The sequence below is a fragment of the Euprymna scolopes genome, chromosome 13, assembly GCF_053919585.1.
Source record: "Euprymna scolopes isolate OS-2025 chromosome 13, ASM5391958v1, whole genome shotgun sequence".
NCBI classification, from domain to species: domain Eukaryota; kingdom Metazoa; phylum Mollusca; class Cephalopoda; order Sepiida; family Sepiolidae; genus Euprymna; species Euprymna scolopes.
This window is the reverse complement of record NC_136494.1, coordinates 51,620,064-51,634,200: the sequence shown is the minus strand read 5'-3', so window position 1 is coordinate 51,634,200 and position 14,137 is coordinate 51,620,064. Positions and strand designations below refer to the sequence as shown.

Below are 14,137 nucleotides of genomic sequence, written 5' to 3'. Positions count from 1 at the left end.
GTGTGGAAGAAAAATACAAGTGTGAGAACTGTGTATGTTTGTACATTGTCAATTTATGAATATGTGTATGTGACTAATAAGAAATATGGCATTGTTTGCTTGTATTTGTTTTGCCCGTGTAGAAATATGCATAATTGAACAATTATTTGCCTGCTTTAGTAGGGCAGAGGGAAAGTTCATAATTTTGTGACGCTGAATGTCTTGTTTTTCACTAACTGTTTCTTTTTTTGTTTTGTTTTTGACAAGAAATGGGTATTTCACATAGGCTCACTAGGTTTATTATTCTGAATCAGTGGGAATCATTTCCATTGTTTAAAAATTGTAGAATTCGCATATTTATGTAAAATAATATTTTTCTTTTTATGTTCATTTGCATCGCATTTCTACTTCTCCACATTGTTTTTGCGATATTTCATAAAAAAAAACAAAAACAAAGCTTTTCATTTTATTTTTTGTTTTAGGCTGAAGTTCTCTAACTTCTCTTACCATTGATTATGATAAATTCAAAGTAAAAATAATTGAAATTGCAAATAATCCTATTCATTACAGATTGTCTTTGTGGATGACATGAATATGCCTCTACGAGAGCGTTATGGTGCTCAACCACCCATTGAACTCTTACGTCAATGGCTTGATCATTGTCAATGGTACGATTTAAAGGATGTATCAGCAATAAAGTTAGTTGACATTCAAATTGTGGCAGCGATGGGACCACCAGGTTAGTGCAACTTTTACATTTTCGCATTCCTTTTGCTTGATATATTTTGTACTGTGATTCAAACATAATCAACATGTTACGTTCATCATTTGAGAAATATTTCCATGAATGTTTATCATATCATAGCAAATTTATAAATTTATAATACATAATAATAGTTAATCTAAATTGAAATACACGAGGATTTTTTTTAAAGTGATTTGTAAAATATTTTGAGAAGATTTAAATTTACTGATGTAATTTTTCAATAAATACGGAAAATTTCATCACAATCGGTTTTTTCTTTATGTTTTTGTGATGTTTTAAAAAAATTGTTGTTTAACTATTACAGTTTTGGGATTGCATCTTAATTGCAAATTAATCACCAATAAGGTTTTACAGATTTGAGGAAAAATAAACAGGAAAAAAGTTTTATATCAATAAATGTGAGTATTAATGTGAGGAGAAAAATAATGCTTCTTCATAGTCATTTTAAAAATGATAAGAAATTTCCTTTAGAATTTTGTGAGTGCAAATAGTGCAAAACATCATGTTTTGCTGAAAATATTTGAAGAGCAAAAAATAATGTTTTCTTTTCATCAGCTGCTGACCTTGTGTGCCTTCAGTTTTCTCTTCCCGAAATTAAAATAGAATCTTTTTATATAAGCAATAAAAGTTGATCAGTATGAAATGACCTTTTATTTTAAGTGTAAATAGTTCTGATTGATTATCACAAAAATATTTTGTATTAATTTATTTTTATCAATCTTAACTATCTACTGGACGAATTAGCAAATAGCAAAGTCAAAATTTGCAAATTTCCTCAGATAATCTCTGTACAGTTCAGTATATACTTTGAAAACAAAAAACACAAAATTTGCTCAAAAAACATAGGCTTAAGAACTACTACTATAAAGGAGACATAACACATTGAACAGATTAGAAGCATTCTTCTAGATTCATATGACAAGGTTGATCAATCTTATGAAAATCAGAATGAAAGAAAAATAACTCTGTTGGTTTCCACAGGATTACATTCAACTCAGTAGCGGTACAATATTTTTTGTTTTGTAAAAAAGGGTTTGCATTTTGTTGTATTAGATCTTAAAGTTTAATATAAAAACTTTAAAACTCATCTAACAAATTTAAGAATATTTTATGAATGCACTTTTGCGTTGTTCACAATTAAATTTCCAAAACAATTTTTATGAAAATAATAAAAATTTTAATAAAGAGCATCAGTTTTTATTGCAATTAATCCAAAAAAATGACATTAACATTTTTTTTTGTTGCACCAAAACATTTTTTATGAAAATAATAAAAAATAATTTTAATAAAAACATTTTAAACCCTTTTGCTTTTAATTATTTTAGGTGGTGGCCGCAACCCAATTACTCCAAGGTTTTTGCGTCATTTCAATACTATCACCATCAATGAATTTCATGATGACACAATGTGCACTATTTTCAAAAGAATCATAGATTGGCATTTCTCTGTCAAGTAAATCACAATTTTTTAACATTATTTTGTTTTCTCTTACTCTATGCAACTATAGTTCTACTGTTGTTATTCATTTCTATTCAGACCAGGATTCGTTCTGACAAATACAAAATAATTCCTGCAGCATTATATCTGCCAATATCTTGGATATCGAGAAAGTCAAGTAAATTATTTGCAAATTTTATGCTTATTTTACAAAAGTTATTTCTTCTCTCAATTTTTATAATTGTTTTAATTTTGCAAAATTATCAAGTTCTTTTAATTTGTTTGAACCTATAAAACCGGAATATTTAGAGTTTGATTTTCAAAAGAAAAAATATCAAAACACTTTATGTTCTTTAAATGTTTCTAAACCTACATCCAATATTTTATAGGTAGTAATTAAGTTAATGAATTGTTGAGTATTTCAAGCGATCAAAGCAAATTAGTGAAAGTACTATAATCAAATTAGTGAAAGTACTATAATCAAATTAGTGAAAGTACTATAATCAAATTAGTGAAAGTACTATAATCAAATATAGAACTACCAAAACTGAAGTGAAGATACAATGTTGTTTACTTTAACTATTTAAAAGCAAGTGCTTAATCAAAAAGAATTATGAGAGAATTCGCCCAGTAGGTTGTCAACTTCCAAAAATATATGGTTTATGTAAGGTCCGTAAAAAGGACATCACCCTTTGACTTATTCTATGGTGGACTCAGCATGAATTAGTGAAATGGCTGCCTGAGATTCTCAACCCGATACTCGAAATATATTTGAAATTCTGCATCCTTGAATTTCTTCCGTTTACTTCCTATATCCATGAACTTAAATGCTCCTCGAACATTAATTATGTTCTTATAACTTTTTGAGTCCGTTCATATAGGTGTCAGTGCTGATAGTCGCCACCAGTCCAGATTTCAAGAAAATGATTTTTTGATCGAATTAATGAATCTGGCGTCTACATTAGTCACATTTATTTTGATAGAGATTTCAAGTGGATTGTGTCACTATGGGGAGCCCTTTGTGTCTTGTCCTTGCTATGATCTTTGTAGGCTTTCAAAAACAACTACTTTTTGAACATTATCCTTCATCTTCTTGTTATTTTCGTTATATTGATGACACAGTTGCTTCTTTTCGATCGTTTTCATTATCGTTTTCTTGCAAAAGTTGAATTCTCTTTCATCCAACATTGCAATATACTATAGAAAAGGAATCTAATATTTTTTACTGTTTCTGGATACTTGTCCAAAGGTCAACAGATACTTTCTATACAAGTATATAAAGAAAGCAACTTTTTCCATTTTATGCATCGCCTGAAATTCGTTCTCACCTCGACTAAGAAAAATCAATCTTATGAAAACGTAGGTGCATCGTGCCCTGGTTGATCTGTTTCAAGAGTGAGTAAGATAAGAAGCTTCACAACATAGCAAGAATTATTATTAGCAATGGTTATCCTGGAAAGGTAGTTGATCGATGTACACAACAGAAAGTATCTACCTTCAATAATGACAAATTTGAAGGCTCCTCTAAATACCCAATTTATTTAATAATACTATTAATGGGCCTCGACAAGATCTTTTTCCATTGTCTCTCATTCCCTTTTCACAACGAAATTACTAATTATTTTTAAATTAAAGACTGTATTTCTCTACTTTCTCAAAAATAGTATCCCCACTATTCATAAAAGTTTGATTATTTACAATTTTAATTGGTAGTGTAAAACTCATTATATACGGCGTTCCACTGAATTAGAGATTTTCTCAACATATTCCCAATATTTGTAATTTCCCAACAATATTCGTAATTTCCCAACAATATTCGTAATTTCCCAACAATATTCGTAATTTAAGAAAATTTATTTAAGAAAATTTATTTCAGAAAATTTATTTAAGAAAATTCCTGTGCCCAAGTTTGCAATGACGAAGCGTTTTCTTTATTGCACATACCATTGTGTAAACACCATCTGGCAATATTAGAAGTCAGTTATCAGTGGTGGCTCATGCCTAAGATTAGTGGGGTGCTGTTTTAAAAAAATACCTATTGTTTTAATATTGTGTAAAAATAAAATAAACATAAAAAATATAATTTATACGTATGCACACGTATAAAAATACAATAATTTAAAGGAATCCTAAATAGATGTAAATATTTTAAATACATATTACATTCATTAGTAAGTAAACTCCAGTTTTCTTGTTTTAATTTGTGAGAAAAGATTGATAATTTTCTCCTTAACTGCTTACTGCTGAAGAACTTTTTTTCAATTGAAAGCACTGCAAGTGCATTTAGTCTTTCGCAACCCATGGTGTTCCTTAGAAAAGTTTTTATTCTTTTCAGAGTTGAAAAACAACGTTCTGCCTCTGATGTAGTCATGGGAATTGTCAAGATAATTTTTATGAGTTTTGTGATTTCACTAAGAACATCGTTTAAATTGTTTTTCAAAATAAATTTCAGAAGATCAATTACTTTGCAATACTCATGGATATCTGACCTACTATAAAATATTTCTAACTCAGTTTCAAACTTTTCTTTGTCAATCATAGGATATGCTTCAGTTGTCAAGGATATCTCTTCTGTTCTTTCTTAAAACTAGCAAAGCTTATCTTGTAAAACAATTTAGCAAGTATTAAATGTTAAGTTGAAGAATATCTGTCCGTTATATCAACAGATATATAGACACACAGTTCTTTAGCTTCGGCCTTGACTGTTTGTGAAGGATTTTCACAGTATTTGGAGTTTCTTATCTTTAAAATAGCAGTTTTGAAATTTGTTATGTATTCATCGACTTTATATATGCTAATTTCCCGAGATTGCATTTGATTATAAATAATTTCAACATGTGACATAATTTGATGAAATAGCTCTAACCAAAATATGAAATTTTCATCCTTCAAATATTTCAGAATTCCTGTCGCTTCTGCAACGGTCTCATCTACATATGATGTTGACTGAATTTCAGTGAGACAGTTTTTTAATGCTTAAACATTTTCATGAACTCTATGGTCCGTATGTAAATGTTCCAGCCTGTGGCGGATGGACGTGGAAAGCTTACATCCAGATGCTTCTTGAGAATGGATAGACGCTGTGGTGGTCTAGAAAAGAAAGTCGGATTAGCCAAAATGTTAGAGATAAATATTCTAGCATTTCGTGTAATGCTTGCTGCATTCCTCATTATTAAATTAAGTTGATGCGCATAACAGTGAGTGAAATGTGGATTTCTATAAACTGCTTTTATTTTCGCCTGAACACCAGAGCTTTTTTGCCTTTCATGACATTTGCACCATCAAATATCTGAGCTATCAGGTTTTGGCGATTCCCTTGAAGGATTATATCTAATTGTTGTAGAATCATTTTGATATTCCATCATTGGTTTTCTGGCATAAAGAATCCCCAAAAGCGTTCAAGTATTTTTTCATCCAAGATGTACCGTAAAACAATGATCATTTGTGTCGGTTCAGACACATCTGTTGTATCGTCAGCCACAACAGCTACAAAGGAAGCTTTGCAAATTTCTGCCCTTATTTCATCACGGTATATTTGTAAAAGACAGTCAAGTATGTCATTCTGAATGGCTTGGAAGCACCTTTGAAGATACTACTGGTTTCTAAGTGATTCTTTAAATCTGGATCTAATTTAGATGCAAAATTTAATAATCTTCTAAATACACCTGGATTTACTGAATCATCTTTTTCATCATGTCCTCGTAAGAGAATTTCAAAGTTCCCACAAAGGAAAATCTATTATTTTAGATAATCTATTAGTTTAGATAAACTTTCACGGTTCTTCTTAACATTCATGTTATGATGATTGATTGAAAGTCTGTAGACATCACTAAGTTTTTCTTTAATATTTACAGTCCCCAAAATTGATAGGGAAACTACATTGTCAACGTGCTTCTTTGACTTATTATGCTTTTCAGTTCTATCTCTTATTTTGCTAATAGTTCTGAAACTATCTTTTGTCAATGTTACATCACCCCCTAACAACAAACAAGGAAAGCAGAACAATGCCTTTTTTAATTCACAGCCGCAAAGGCAACTTTTCCGTTGGTACCATTCAGAATTAAAGCTACGAATATACACTTTGTTGTTGCTAATGCCTAGCTGAGATATTTGAATATCAGGTGTTGAAGGTCTCTTTTCTTAATTTCAACTTTATCATGGAGAGATAGCTGTGAAAACGTAATCTGTTGAAGTTCAGTTACCGTCACAGAAGTTATTTCTTGGGGATGCAAGGAGGCCATGGTTAAATTCTTTTTATATCAATTGTGTTGGGAAAGGTAAGTACTAGGTAGTCTATTAGTAGAATATCAATTAGAGTAGAAGGAATACAATGTTTACGTGATCCTCTTTTTGTGATTCAACTGAACCGGAAGTTCTAACTGAGTTGAATCGTACTTTTATAACATTTAGATCACAGATTTTTATTAACAAAAAATGTTTTACTATTTAAAAACGGTTTTATTTATAAAAAAAGCTTTTTGTTAATTAAAATAGGCGTATAACAAAATAAGCTTGCCATTAAAATTGTTTTTTAATACAAATATTTTTAACTTTGCCATTATAAGCCCTCGAAAAAGGGATAATACGCAAAAACATTTCAATTAAAAAATATTTTAAATTGTGTACACTTTACAGAGTAATAAAAAGTATACAAATATATTTCTTTTAAACTTTACAGATTAAATAAAATTTTACATGCTTTTTTTCGCAGGCAATGAAAAACATTTTTTAAATACATTTTATTTACAATTTTTTAATAATTTATTTTTTAATAAAAACAAAAACTTTGAAATTTACTTGCCTGCACACGATGGTAAAGTTAGGAGTTTACCATTGAAAAATAGTTTTATTGGATAACAGTTTTATTTAAAATTTAAAAATGTGTTTATAACAAAACTTTGTAAATAAAATATAGAATAAAAATGTTTACATGTTTGTACTATGAGCAAACAAAAAACATTTAAAGATACATAATTTTATTTACAAATCTTTTTACAACGTTTTATATAAAAACAAAAACAAACAAACTTTGCTTTTCACTGGGCTTTTTATAAAAACGGTTTTACTTACGAGCTCGTTTTGTTATTGCACATTTTAATTTTATATATATATATATATATATATATATATATATATATATATATATATATATATATATATATATATATATATATATATATATAAAGATAAAAACATTTCTAACTGAAATGTATTTTAAAAATAAAATTTTCTTCGCTTTTTCTATAGAAAAAAAATGTAAATATTTTTTATTCTGTGAAGTTTAACTACTACAAAATAAATAGATTTCAAACTACTTAAAAACACAAACAAAATAAGCCGTATAGGTGAAAAATAATATTAGTCGCGTTGGTAGCTTTACGGCTAAAAGCCCGAACACTTTTAATAAAAAAAAAAACAGTTTGGCATATTGTATGTTTTTGTCTTCTTAAATCGCATTTAAAAGTGTGAGCATTTTTTTAAGGTGGAGATTTTATTTACAAGAACACGTTGCACTTTTTAATAATAATAAAAACAAAACATTTGTAAACAAGCCTCTTAAAAAAATAATAATATAAGCGAAAACACGCAAACACCGCATTTCACGAGCGTTTGGAACTGCGAAAACGACAGCCACACATTGGCTTTTGTCGGCTGTCTAAAGTGGACATGCGCACGAGCGAACTTCACTAAGAATGTGTAACTGTGAATTTCGCAGCTCCAAGCAAAGTTTTACTTTAAGCTTATATGAATATAGGGACAGTTATCGACATTAAACTTCAGGATTATATATATATATATATATACACACACACACATAATTATTAATATGATATATTATCGCATAGAAAGAAAAAATAAACATATTCTTTTTAACGTGTATCGATAATATTAAGTAGAAACAATTTGGGGGTGCTGCAGTTCCACAGCTCCAGGCATGAGCCGCCACTGCTAGTTATTAATCTGTGGTGACCATCTTTGTGTAGACAGAAAGAATATTCTCATCAACTTCAGTTTACATACGTACATAATATATATATATATATATTATATATATATAATATATATATTATATAATATATATATATGTATTATATAATATATATATATATATATATATATATATATATATATATATATATATATATATATATATATAATGTGTGTATGTGTGTGTGAGGATAAATAAAATTTATGAGATATATTATAAAATAAATTCCATGCAGACAGAATGCATTAAAACGACAAACAGGAAAGTTTAAAGATTTCTTCCAGTTTTACTTATATATATATATATATATATATATATATATATATATATATATATATATATATATATATATATATATATATATATATATATAGTGGCACCAAAAAGAAAGTCCATACTTGTTATTTTTTCAAAAGCCACAAATTTAAGCTAAATTGAATGTAACAGTTTAAACAACCTACACCTTATTTGATTTGCCTTTTATTTTTATTTATTTTTTTTTCTTACATAGGAATCACCACTTATCAAGGCCTGGAGGCCATTCGAGGATAAGTGTCGTTGGCCATACATTAGTCAATGTGATTATAGCATAGTAAGTGTAAGTAGTGGGAATTTTGTAAATTGGATTACTTAGGGGGAACGGTTCATCAAGAACTTGTTTACATTGGACTTGAAGACAATCAAATCGTAGCCAGCTGGAAAGCAGGCAATCGGAAGAGAGTTCCACAGGCGTGCAGTTCTAAGAAAGAAGCTTTGTTCGTGGAATCTACATTTAAGTCTAGGCACAGATAAAGTGTGTGGGAAATTATTGATAGTGGTTTTTATCTAGACGAGTGTTTTTCGTGAAAGTTTGTCGAGGGGGGACCATAGATCGAGGCTCAGATTAGCACTTGCCATGAAAATAACGATAAAGCAGAGGCAGGCTTGCAACGTCTCTTCTGTAGGAAAGAGGTTGCAGGAAAGAGAAAAGCAAATCCTTCACTAAGCTACGAAGTCTATTTTGAACTCTGTCAAGGCAGGATAAACTGCTTCTAGCAGCTCCCGCCCAGATGTGGTAACAGTACGCCATTGTTGGTCGTACCTGGCTTTTATATAGGTAGAGAATTGCATCAGGAGTGGCATATCTACTGGAGCAGTAGAAGGATCCCACCATTTTTCCAGTGACATTGACAATGGATTTGATATGCGCATTCCATTTCAGGTCAGGAGTAAAGGTCAAGCCCAGAAGCTTATCCAAACATGAAGCCTCTCCAAGATGAGAGCCATTCATTTTAATTGATGCCAGATTGGCATTAGAGCGTTGATGATGTAGCTTTGTTTTAGATGCATTAAAAGTAACCAGCCACCTCTTTCCTCATTGCACCAAGTGCTAAAGATCAGAGAATCAGAGAGAATTTGGTCATTTACGGTCTTTGATATGCTACCATAGATTGTAGTGTCGTCAGCATAGATGTCTATGAATGATGTAAGGATGTGATTTGGAAGATCATTGATGTAGATCAGGAAGAGAGTTGAGCCCAGGATGGACCCCTGAGGGACTCCAGCATTAATACTGTGAGCTTCTGATTTCTGCCCATCAACCACTACTCTTATGAACCTATCAAAGAGATATGATTTAATAATTGAGAAGATATTTCCAGCTATGCCGTAGCTGGAAATCTTGTGAAGTAGGCCTCTATGCCATACTCTATCAAAAGCCTTTGATATGTCAAGAGCAATTGCCCTAGAAAGGTAGCCTCCATAAGGAGATTTGTTAATCCTATGTAAGCGCATCTGCTGTAGGTCTAGCAGAACAGAAACCATATTGTGTGTCACTAAGAAGGTTATTTTTGCTGAGATGGTTGATTACTTCTCTATTTAACACAAATTCCAGCAACTTACTGCAAATGCACTGGAGACTTATTGGTCTGTACTGAGAGGGAGATGAGCGATCACCTGAATTCTTTAATACAGGGCATACTGATGACATTTTCCAAGTTGTTGGGAGGCATTTCTGCTTAAGACAACACTTAAATAACTTTGTCAGTATGGGTGCTAGTTCTGGTTGAAGCTTTTTGACCACTATAATTGGAATGCCGTCAGGGCCAGTTGCTTTACTGGAATCAATGTTTTTGGTTAGCTTGGCAACATTACGTACAAATATTTGTATGTTGCATAGCGTGTTTTCAGATACATGAGGAAATACTGGGGATTGGCAGCCTTGGTCATAAAGGGTAGAATTAGCTGCAAAGTTCTTGGCAAAGAGTTTGGTTTGTCTGATGCTAACGAGATGACCTCAGGTCCATTGATGATAGTTGGGATAGAGCTCACACTTCTGTTGAGGATTCTGTTTGCTATTTGCCAAAACTGATGGGAACCAAGCCACTGCTCAGCTACTTTGGACTTGACGAACTGAGCATACAACTCTCTCGCATTGTTTATTACTTTTTAACAGTGGTTGCTGACGGTCCTGAAAGCGGCTTTAGTCTCAGTACATCTATCACGTTGGAAGCAGTGTAAAAATTGATTTCTGTGTTCAATGGCAGCAGCACATTCTGGAGAGAACCATGGGTGGCTGTTAGGTTTTTATTGGAACTTTTTGAGAGTATGAAATGGTCTATACCTACAATAAATCATTCCGTCAGGTCTGATACTATAGAGGACACATCCTTTTTAAACATGGAATGCAGAGGTAGATCTGATATAAATGTGTGGAAGCTATCCCAGTCAGCCATAGAATATCGATATACTGTACGATGGAGAGGTACATCAGAGGACCTATTACATTTCGTTTTTAGCTTAACTGATACAAAAGAGTGGTCGGAAGATGAACATATATTCCTCTGTAATTTTATCTGTTCATATTTGATTTTCAATTGAAGTATCCTAGTGTTCCTGTCAATTTAAAAAATTAAATTCAAATAAAGAAGGCAAAAAGAAACTTCGCACAATGGAAAATTGTTATTTAAATGTAACTTTAAAACATTAAGCAACACAAATGCATCAGGAACAGAATGAACTAGTTAACATTTAACAGCATAGCCCCTTTGCAATTTAACAGCCTGCAAATTTTGCTGCATTCTCTTGAATTAGTCTGCGGCATGAAAGGGCATCCCACTTTTCTTTAATTTTTCTCCAAAGTTCTTCCAGATTTGAAATTTGATTATTGCGTAGCTGTTGCTTGATGTAATGCCATATGTTTTCGATAGCATTTAGGTATGGAGATTGTGCAGTCCAGTCTAAACACGGAATATCATGGAGCCTCTTTACATTGCCAGCTGTGTGAATGGGAGCATTATCCTGCATGAAGATGGGATTATCATCCAAATTCCAGCTAAAGTAAGATAGAAAATGCTCAGTTAATATATTAATGTATTTATTCGAATGAATTCAACCTTGCAAGCGAACTATAGGCCCTGAACCATTGGCACTATTAACGCCCCACACCAAAACTGAACCTCCACCACCTTGCAGCATTGAAAGTGTGCACCTAGGATTAAATTCTTCATACTGCCTATCATCACAGCCTACTTTCGTCACTAAAAATCACTTTCGACCAATATGAAGAGTCATCATTTTCATTGCATCTGACAAAGTCCAGGCGGCGCTTTCTGTTCTTTACAGAAATCATTGCCTTGCATCTTGCAACACGGCCTCGTAAATTAAATTCCTTCAATCTGTTCTTAACTGTAGAAAGAGATCGCTTTTTAACAAGATTACACTGCTGTTGGATTTAGGAAGCCGTCTCAAATCTGAGGATGCAAATCTTGATAGCACTGTATTCCCTGTAAGAAGTAACTCTAGGACGACCAGTTAGGGGTATCGTGAACAGTGCGAGTGTTTTGATGCTTTTGCACAGTCATCCGTACTGTTGTCTCATTACATTTTAATCTGTGGCCAATTTCTTGATTGGATAAACCAGAAAGATGGAGATTAATGAGCTCCTGACGATAATCAAAAGAAAGTCGAGACATATGGACTAAATGTTATGTTGTATAACCTGAAACAACAAGAATTACGATTAGCGATGCTTTGTTGCCTAAAAGGTGGATATTTTAAGCTCATTTGTTGTTGCAGAGTTTCTTTTTGACTTCTCGATTTGAAGTTAATTTTTTTAATTTACGTGAACACTAAGACTTCAATTAACAGTCAAATATGAACAGGTAAAATTATAGAGGAATAAAATAATAATGAGGTATAAATTGTTTTAAAAGTTACATTCAATTTAGCTTAAATTTGCAGTTTAAAAAAAATGACAAGTGCGAACTTTCTTTTTTGCGTCGCTATACATATATATATATATATATATATATATATATATATATATATATATATATTTATTATGAAGTATTCTATGAATCTTTTTATATTCCTTGTTCAATGACAATACGTCTGCTACTCTCCTTTTGGTTTGAAATTCCCTCTAGTTCTGAGAAGAATCGTTAGCTTTCTTCGAGCAAAGTTCTCCGACGTTTGCTGCATGTTTGTCAGACTAACCGGTGATGACTCTGAATAATCCTTTTCTGTTGGTTTCTCACCTCGGCATGACTGGCTCGATTTTCTTATTTACTATTAAGATTTTATTAAAAAAACTATTTTGAAAATTTTCTGTATTAGATACGTTTTTTTATGGTGTTTGATTTTAAAAACCTCGTTTCATAAACATTTTTATTATAAAAGTTCAAATAAAGACTAGTTTTTAATTTAAAAAAAAACAACATTTTATCATACTTGATTTAAAAAAGTAAAAATATGAGTTAAAAAAGTAAAAATATATTATGAGTTGAAAAAGTGAAAATATATTGAGTTGAAAAAGTGAACGAATCTTTTAGTAAACAAGAGTTTTCTTCCTCTCTATATTTGTGTTTTTTTTTTTTATTTGAATAAATCGCTGATGCAAATATGTTTCATAATGTTTCAAATAATGTTTCTCGATGCAAATAGTTTTTATATTATTTCGTGATGCAAAAACTTAAAAATAATTAATAAAAACGGAAGGGATTATTCTGAGTTTTTACCGGTTTGTCTGACAGACCCGCATCAAGTATTGGAGGACTTTGTTTGAAGAAAACCGAATCATTATCATTCAAAAAATCTTTTTACAAATTTTCATCTTAAATTGTTGAAACCATCTTTGTTTGATACCATCTTCTTATGATTTTTAAAAGTTTGCTGTAATTGGAAAGTAAAACTAAAGTAAATCTGTTGAAAAATTATAAAACATCCCAAAGTTAAAAAGATTATGTTTGTCCAAAATTATATAAATATTATTTTTTAATTCATGTAATTATTCGATGTATGCACTTGCTTTCTGCAGCAATTTCAGCAGTGATTTCAAGTATTGTGTCGACCAAATTGTAATTGGTACCTTGATGATTTACAAGGAGGCGATGATCAGTCTGTTACCAACACCTGCCAAATCGCACTATCTTTTCAACCTGAGAGATTTTAGCCGTGTGATTGCAGGAGTTCTGCTTTCACGACCAGAAACAACAGAGACGCCAGATTCTTTAAAGAAACTTTGGGTTCATGAAGTAAGATTTTATTGCAACATGTGTTACTTTATATATGTGTGTGTTAGTTTATATATGTGTGTATTAGTATATGTATACGTGTGTTAGTATATATATGTGTGCTCAATGCATTTAACCCACTGTCAGTTCATATTTAATTGGTTATTTCCTGTAATGACCATTTTGTAACTTTGATTTGATCAGTAACAAAAACAAATATAATATATTAATTATAAAATGTTTGTTTTGAATAAACAAATAAACGACTAATTCAATGTTTAGGTGTGTTTGTGAGTGGGTTTTGCTATATAAGTTTAATGTAAAATTAGCCGATAATTTCTTCAACAATCTTTTAAGTTTTGTTTTTGTTGTTGCCCGGAAGGGTTACCAAGGAAAACACGGACACAAAGTCAGTGGGTCAGTGAATTTTCTGTTTTTGCTCAACCGTTGCTGTTCGGGATGTGATTGAGGTGA

General features: G+C 31.2%; 1 protein-coding gene across 1 annotated transcript in view; it reads left to right on the top strand.

Annotated features, from left to right (window-relative positions):
• The window catches only part of LOC145292020 (dynein axonemal heavy chain 7-like), a 475,961-nt gene that overhangs the window by 320,421 nt on the left and 141,403 nt on the right, over window positions 1-14,137 (top strand). Inside the window, exons 39-41 of the mRNA XM_080138024.1 lie at window positions 550-718; window positions 2,071-2,197; window positions 13,468-13,684. Coding sequence (XP_079994150.1) covers window positions 550-718; window positions 2,071-2,197; window positions 13,468-13,684 — 513 coding nt within the window. The remainder of the gene's footprint in view (window positions 1-549; window positions 719-2,070; window positions 2,198-13,467; window positions 13,685-14,137) is intronic.